Source organism: Coffea arabica, chromosome 2c, assembly GCF_036785885.1.
Source record: "Coffea arabica cultivar ET-39 chromosome 2c, Coffea Arabica ET-39 HiFi, whole genome shotgun sequence".
Taxonomy (NCBI): domain Eukaryota; kingdom Viridiplantae; phylum Streptophyta; class Magnoliopsida; order Gentianales; family Rubiaceae; genus Coffea; species Coffea arabica.
Genome location: NC_092312.1, coordinates 66,731,765 through 66,739,116, shown reverse-complemented (window position 1 = coordinate 66,739,116; position 7,352 = coordinate 66,731,765). Strand labels below are relative to the sequence as shown.

The window sequence follows — 7,352 nt, the reverse complement described above, 5'->3', positions numbered from 1 at the left end:
TACAGGTGCAGAAGTGGAAGGAGAAAATCGAACAAGGAACGATACCTAACTTCAACGTGAACTCGGATGGGATTTTGTGGTACAGTAACCGGTTTGTTATACCGCAGGACCAGGAACTGAAACGAGAAATATTAGAAGAAGCACACAGGTCAAGGTACACAGTACATTATGGTACGACCAAGATGTACCAGGATTTGAAAAAGTTGTACTAGTGGGAGGGCATGAAAAGAGAAATAGGCCAATTTGTTCAAACGTGCCTAACCTGTCAGCAGATAATGACGGAAAACCAAAAGCCTTCTGGTTTGCTCCAACCATTAGAAGTGCCAGAGTGGAAGTGGGAAAATATCACTATGGACTTTGTTTCAGGGCTACCAAGAACCCAAAAAGGACATGATGCTATATGGGTAATAGTAGACTGTCTAACTAAGTCAGCCCATTTCCTACCCTTGAACATAAAATATTCCCTAGAGAAACTAGCTCAACTATACATGGACGAAATTGTACGCCTACATGGAGTACCAATGAGTATAGTTTCGGATAGAGACCCTCATTTTGTGTCACAGTTCTGGCAAAAGATGCAGGAAACTTTAGGCTCGAAACTAACTTTGAGTACAGCCTACCACCCTCAGACAGAAGGACAGTCGGAGCAGACGATACAAACGCTTGAGAATATGCTCCGATCGTGTGTTTTGGATCTGGGAGGAAGTTGGAGCCAACATCTTACTTTGATAGAGTTTGCTTACAACAACAGCTATCACTCCTCTATACGAATGACACCGTATAAAGCTCTTTATGGACGCAGTGCCGCTCACCGATCTTCTGGGATGAAGTAGGTGAGAGGAAGGTTCTAGATGCTACCGCAGTGCCATGGATAGAAGAAGCGGTGAAAAAGGTCAAAATCATTCGCCAAAGGATATTAACAGCTCAGAGCCGACAGAAAAATTATGCCAACCATCGAAGAAAGGATCTTGAGTTCGAAATAGGGGATATGGTGTTTCTAAAGGTTACGTCACTAAGGGGAACTGTTGCGGCCAGGAAAAGGAAGAAATTGAAACCAAGATATATAGGGCCGTATAAGATTCAACGACGGGTCGGAACGGTAGCGTATCAGTTGGAATTGCCAGCCAGCATGTCTCGAATTCATAATGTTTTCCACGTCTCACTACTGAAGAAGTACCGTCCAGATCCCACCCATATTTTGCATACTGAGAATGTAGAGCTAGACGAATCCCTCACCTACGAGAAACAACCAGTACAGATTTTGGACAGCAAGATGAAGGAATTGAGGAATAAGCAAATTCCTTTGGTGAAAATTTTATGGAGAAACCACGATGTAGAAGAGGTCACATGGGAAATAGAGGAAGAAATGCAGAAGAAATATCCTACCTTGTTTGCCCATAAAGGTAATAATTTCGAGAACGAAATTGTTTTAAGAGGGGGAGGTTGTGAGACCCCGGTTGCCCTAAATTGTGATTTTATGTGAAAATAATAAGTTAGTGTGATGTTATTCCAAATAATCCGAAAATCCCTAATAGGGAATTTGAGAGACCCTAATTGCTCAAAAATCGAAAATTTTTAAGCGAACCCTAGATAGCCATTTCTATTGCAATTGCATGTTTGAATGTGTATTAGACATGTGTAGGTATGTGTTTGTATAGATTGATATAGGGTTAAGTGGGTTTAAAAGGTTAGAAAACCCTAAACGAGGAGGAACCCTAGTTAACCCTTGGTTTAAAGTGTTTAAGTTAGTTTATACTCTAATTTTGGCCTTGACATAAAAGTGGTTATTTGGTTGATTTTAAGTGTGATAAAGATTGATTTAGAATAGGTAAGTAAGGTGTAAGGGTGATTAGAGCAATTGCTAAGTGAGATTAAGACATTTGGATTAAGCTAAGATTAAGTCCTATGGAGTAAAATGATAGAAAATGAAAGTTATTAGGGCAAGAGTGGAGGATTTGGCAAGACAAGGTTGAAAGGACTTAAAGGCAATTCCTATGCTATTTTGTGATTGGTTGATGTAGGAAAATATTTTTAGTTGTTGGATGGGTTTGTCTTATAACCCTTAAGTCATAAGACATAAGTGTCATAAGCCAAAACAACAAGAGAAAGAAAGAGAGAGTGAGCCGAGAGAGAGAGACAAGAGAAAAGGAGAAGAAACTTTGCAACATTCTTGCACTTAGAGCTTTCATCTTTGGTCTTTGAAGCTTGCTAGGAGCATCTTGGAGCTTGGTGGAGGTTGTCCTACTCTTGTACTACATCTTAGTTGGAGGTAAGAAACTCCTCTTGAAAGTTGCTTGGAGGATGAAGGCTTGTAGCCTTTGAAATTGTTGATTCTTGTTGTGTTATGTTATGGTGAATTCATGTTGTTTGGCTTGCATTTGGAGTGGTCTTATGGTTTAATTTTGCTCAAATTGGATGTCTTGAATTTCAGCCAAGATAAGACAAATTAGGGTTTATGTTAGATTAATGCTTTGGTGGTGAAATTGAGCTTGTAAATGACTTGCTTAAGTTGTTAATTTCGTTTGTTGGGTGAGGTGTGATGGTGTCCGAAATTTGGGTAAGGAACCCTAGGTTGAGGGGCTGATGTTTGGGGTTTGATTAGGGCTTAAATGATTATGCCTTGGTTAGATATGATTAGCTTTGGTTAGAAATGTTAATGAATGTAGAACTTGCCTTTTGGTTAGAAAAGGTTAGGGTTTAGGGGCTGTTTTCATGAGGCATTTCGGGAGTCTTGTTAGGGCAATTAGGGAGTGCTTTATATGTGTTAGAATGGTGTAGCCATGGCTTAGAATCTTGTGTGTGTGGTGCGAATTCGTTTCACGCGATTGCGCGCGTTAGTCCAGCAAAACAGCAAACCAGGACAGTTTACAACTGGAATTTTGGCTTCGAATTTGACCAGGTTACAAGCTGATCGGGCTCGTGACCAAAACACCAAACTTATAGCTCTATATCAGAGCTTTCCAACGCCTTTGGAATTTCATGAATCGGATTTATAAAACCTGAGATATAGCCAATCAAACAGGCTGTCCGCGAAAATGACCTTAATCTGTCCGAACCTGTTTTGGTCTAGATGACCTATTTACGTTTGGATTCCGGTTTTCCAGCCTTCATGAAAGTTGTTCATCTTGGAATGAGCTTTCTAACTGTCAAGTTTCAGATCAATTGGATATGTGTAGCATATAAAACGGCCAGCACCCCTGAAACTGACCATTTGACCTTGGACAGCTTTTGTGACCCAATTTGTTTGGTTTGTTTGGTACTGAAGATCCCAGTTTCAGTTCTTGAGGTCTTCACAAAAGTTATAGTGTATCCTCTTAGCTTCGAAACAGCATCTCATACGCCTTAAACCGACACTTGTAGCCCAACTTATGATCAAAATGAAAAGAGGTAGCAAATCTGCCATTTCCGCACTAACGGCCGTTTCCATTTCCGTTTCCGTCTGTCGTTTCCGTGCGCGCACGTGTCGTTTTTGCCGTTTTGCTTATGATTTGCTATTTGATAACCGTTTATGGTCTAATGTGACGCAATCATCTATTGCAGACAACGACGAGCTAGAGGCGGCTGCTGGGGCCCACTAGGGGAGTGGACGACGCTTTTGCTTAGTTGTAGCTCTTTTGTACTTTTGTAAGTATCTAGGGCTATGTGTCTAGGTCAACGCCCTTATGTGTTATGCTTTGAATGAAAGGGACTTTAGGTGAGGGTGTACTGTATCACACTCGACCTAAACTCTAAAATGTACCTGTACTTGTACTTGATATGTGTAAATAGCATGCTATTGGGATTGAACCCTAGAGCTTGTAGCTCGGGGTGACATTTGTGATATGTGTGACATGTGATATGTGTGGGGCCCGATCTCAGGACCTAGTTGGACTATTCGAGCCGGCAGGGGTTTGGTCGGAGCTAGTCTAACTTAGACTTGAGATCATCAGGTTAACTAAGGATATGAATTGGTTTGTGAACCAAATATGTGAACCTGTGTGCATGAACCAACCTTGCTCGAGCTATTATGTGTGTGCGGGTGACTGGCCAGTGTGGGTGTTAAGGTGGACGGCGGGTTGACAAGTGGGGCTCAATGGACCATAAGTTGCGGTCGACGGAGTGTCGGCAGGTGGTCAGTCATGACAAACGACTTGGCTTTAAAGCCAATCTGTATCCTACATCTGTGTTATTATTTTGCTTTTAACTTGGCACATGTGACTTTAATTGCTTCTATCATGTGAAATTTACGTTTTTACCCTTGCGTACTTACTAAACGTTTAGCTTACCCCTTCCCTTTGTTTTCCTTACAGGGGTCGACGCGGGGACCACATTTGGACGTTCGACTAGTTTAGTTAGGTTTAATACCTTTCTTTGGACAATTGAAATGCGTGTAATAGTAAAAGTGATACTTGTTCGGACCCACCTTAGGGTCCACCTTATGGTTATAGTTGTAGTGATAGCATGAAGCAGTAGGCCGGGCTTCTACTTTTGAATTGTACATAGAACACTTTTGCTGCTGTATATGATGTACATAGTGAACTTTTGAGCATGTATATAATGTGTATACTAACCGTTTGGGTGTGAATAGTTGTTATTAGTTTTTGATTTCGAGTCCTGGCGCGAGCTAGGCAGACGGCCTGCTAAGCCCTTTGGTACGCCTCTGGGTATGGTGGGGTCGTCACATTTTAAAGCATAATCTATTTAAAAGATCTTACTTGACATACTCGAGCAGTATTGCCTTTAATAATTGACATATGGGCCCGATTAAGGGGGTGTAAAGGTGGACGGAATTGTGAAGTAAGTGGAGTTTTATGGACTTAATACCTACCCGGTTGACAGAGTGTCATTCCGTGGAAGTATTGGATCGAGCCTTGGCAAAACAAGTGGAAATGAGCTCTTAAGAGCTCCCGTATCCTTTTGAGTGTGCTTTATTGTTAATTGTGAATTTCTTGAACTTTCTGGCTTTATTTATTATATAAGTATTATTGTTTCTTGAACCATATGCTTGCATGTTTTTTCTTGGCCTTACTGAGCGTCAACTCACCCCATTAGTTTGTTTTCCTTAACAGGAGCTCGGATTGGAAAGAATTTTGGGGAAGCCGACTTGATTACTTTTGATTGGAAATCTTGGGATGTAATTGACTAATCGACTTGTAGTGGTTGTATTTTGGGAAAGTTGATGTACTTTTAGTAACTTGTGGTGTAAGATTTGAATGTTTATATAAGGAAGTGATTTTTCTTTATATTGACTTTTATTATTGACTGTGTTTCCTTAAGTTTAAATTTGACTTATATCGAGTCCTGACGAGAGTTAGGCAAGTGTTCCGCGGATACCCTTGGATTCGCCCTAAGAAGAAGTGGGAGCGTCACAATAGTTCCCAAAATATTGACCCCTGTAAGGTAAACAAAGATAATGGGAATGAACTTTCACCCAATGAGGCACCAACAAGTCAAGCAATCAGGAATCACGGAAGTACACTTGACACAATCAAATAGAGACATCAAACAGATATAAAGGAACACCACAGTTAAAATTATTTCTCAGATGACAACAGAATAAAGCACAACCATTAAAATCAAAATGGAGAATTTCATATTTGGAAGTAGTCTTCTGAAAATGACAGTTAACCCTTCAAGCCCGTGATAATCAGGAGAAAGAACAGAGTATGAATCATATAGCAATTTTGACTTAGCTTCATAATACATAGACCTCATGTTAAGCTTGTTGACGCAACAAATCATGAAAATATAACATCTCAGGAACTCACTCAGGCAGTTGCTGATAAAAATACCAGCCAAATATCTCCCGGAGACAAGGATAAGACTAGTAGCTGCACATCTAAATCTCATGCATTTAGGAAACTACAATACAACTATACAACACAGAATATAACAGAACTGGGAGGCTTCAAGCACCAAAAAAAATTTTGATAAGCCAAAAAAAAAAAGCACAGCAATAATCTACCTTGAAACATAACGAGGGGAGTCAGACAGAGCCCCTAATGAAACAGACCTTGAGAGAGATCTAAATGGAGAGCGACGAGAGTATCTGGCCCTTGGAGAAGCACTATGTAAAAGCAAAGTCTGTCAATGGGTAGAGTAATTCAGACAAAAATTTGAAAGGCTGATAAATTTAGAATTCATCAGACCTCCTGCTCCTGCTGCTGTAGCTATAGCCAGGACTCCTACTCCTTGAATAGCCAGGACTCCTACTAGGACTTCTAGAGAAGCTTTTTCCTAGATCGTACCCATCCACCTAAAGTTTCACAGACCAAGAAAGAAAAATGATTGAAAACGACTGTCTAATAACACCAAGATAGAATATAAAGGGTTCATCATTACATACCCGTATGTAAGCCAGGGAATACTGATTGCGAAACAGAGAATTATCAAGTTTCCGTATCTGCAATGAATTGAGCAAACAAGTAAAGAACATTATATCATAGCCTGCCTGCCTTCTCCTCCTTTTTCAACAATGAAGAACTATTGAATGATACATATGGCAATTTTCAACAAATCAAGGGCAAATTACAATCAAAATAAAATCATGGACAGAAATCTAAAACACTGCAAAGGAAAGATTGAAGATCACTAACATTTAAAAATACTGGAACATAAAAATGGAACTCTATGTCCAGTATTAACTTACCGCGTACTTCATGTCATCATAGTTGGTGTAATGAACAATCCCCCTCATACGTACACATGAACCATGACAATAAAAACAGTTATCATTCCAAATAAAGTGTTACAAAAGAATCAAATCTTAGAAAGGCATCAACAGGGGAACAAGTACAAATATTAAAAAACTCAGAATGACAAACTTAAGATACTTAAAATTTAAAAATAGGACAGTCATAATAAACTGTTTGCTGACTGTAGTGGGGCAAATTTCCCAGTAGCCACGTGTCAGTTCGGACATGATGACCTGTCAACTCGGCCAACCAATCTATGAATGCCACGTGTCAGCTCAGATGCTGTGATATGGCAGCTCGAGCAGAGCAACTCGGACATAGAGAGCATCAATTCGGCCGCCCCGCAAGCCGTGTGGGCTTAATGGGCCGCGTCTTCCAAACCTTTCGGGATCCACGGGTGAAACCCTAGCAAGACTCCCCCTTGACTAGGACTCAAAATCCTATAAGGAAACTCTTTCCCTCCAGCCTATAAATATAGCGCCACAAGACGACACAAGGTACGCCATCCATAGTATTTCTACTGTTACTCTATTCATAAGCTCTACTGACTTCACCGTCGGAGCTATCCCGGGACCTTAGTCCCGCCGTTGTTCTTTCTTTACAGGATAGTCTGTTCAGTTTTCCCCTCTCAACTCGGCTGCATTCAGTCAGCTCGGTTCGTAACAGCTCAGCTCGGGT

At 40.7% G+C, this 7,352-nt stretch overlaps 1 protein-coding gene and 2 long non-coding RNA genes across 3 annotated transcripts; 2 read left to right on the top strand and 1 right to left on the bottom strand.

The window, feature by feature from the left end:
- The first annotated feature begins 275 nt into the window (after nt 1-275).
- Nucleotides 276-2,273, top strand: LOC140035753 (uncharacterized). The gene is made up of 3 exons (XM_072077115.1): nt 276-404; nt 803-1,252; nt 2,205-2,273. Exons 1-3 carry the CDS (start codon nt 276-278, stop codon nt 2,271-2,273), a joined length of 648 nt encoding a protein of 215 aa, XP_071933216.1.
- A 1,308-nt stretch (nt 2,274-3,581) lies between these two features.
- On the top strand, nt 3,582-4,560 carry LOC140035396 (uncharacterized). Its single transcript, XR_011839565.1, has 2 exons — nt 3,582-3,624; nt 4,290-4,560. It is a non-coding gene; the product is annotated as an uncharacterized lncRNA (long non-coding RNA).
- Nucleotides 4,561-6,009: 1,449 nt separating this feature from the next.
- Nucleotides 6,010-6,241, bottom strand: LOC140035392 (uncharacterized). Its single transcript, XR_011839561.1, has 2 exons — nt 6,129-6,241; nt 6,010-6,046 (listed from the first exon to the last, which is right to left on the bottom strand). It is a non-coding gene; the product is annotated as an uncharacterized lncRNA (long non-coding RNA).
- Nucleotides 6,242-7,352: the final 1,111 nt, after the last annotated feature.

Excerpts from the sequence above, each read along its gene's own strand:
- LOC140035753 (XM_072077115.1), top strand. The coding sequence starts at position 276 with ATGACGGAAAACCAAAAGCCTTCTGGTTTGCTCCAACCATTAGAAGTG. Across the intron at positions 405-802 it reads AAGGACATGATGCTATATGG|TGCCGCTCACCGATCTTCTG; the intron begins GTAATAGTAGAC and ends TTATGGACGCAG. Across the intron at positions 1,253-2,204 it reads TCACCTACGAGAAACAACCA|CTTGCTAGGAGCATCTTGGA; the intron begins GTACAGATTTTG and ends TGGTCTTTGAAG.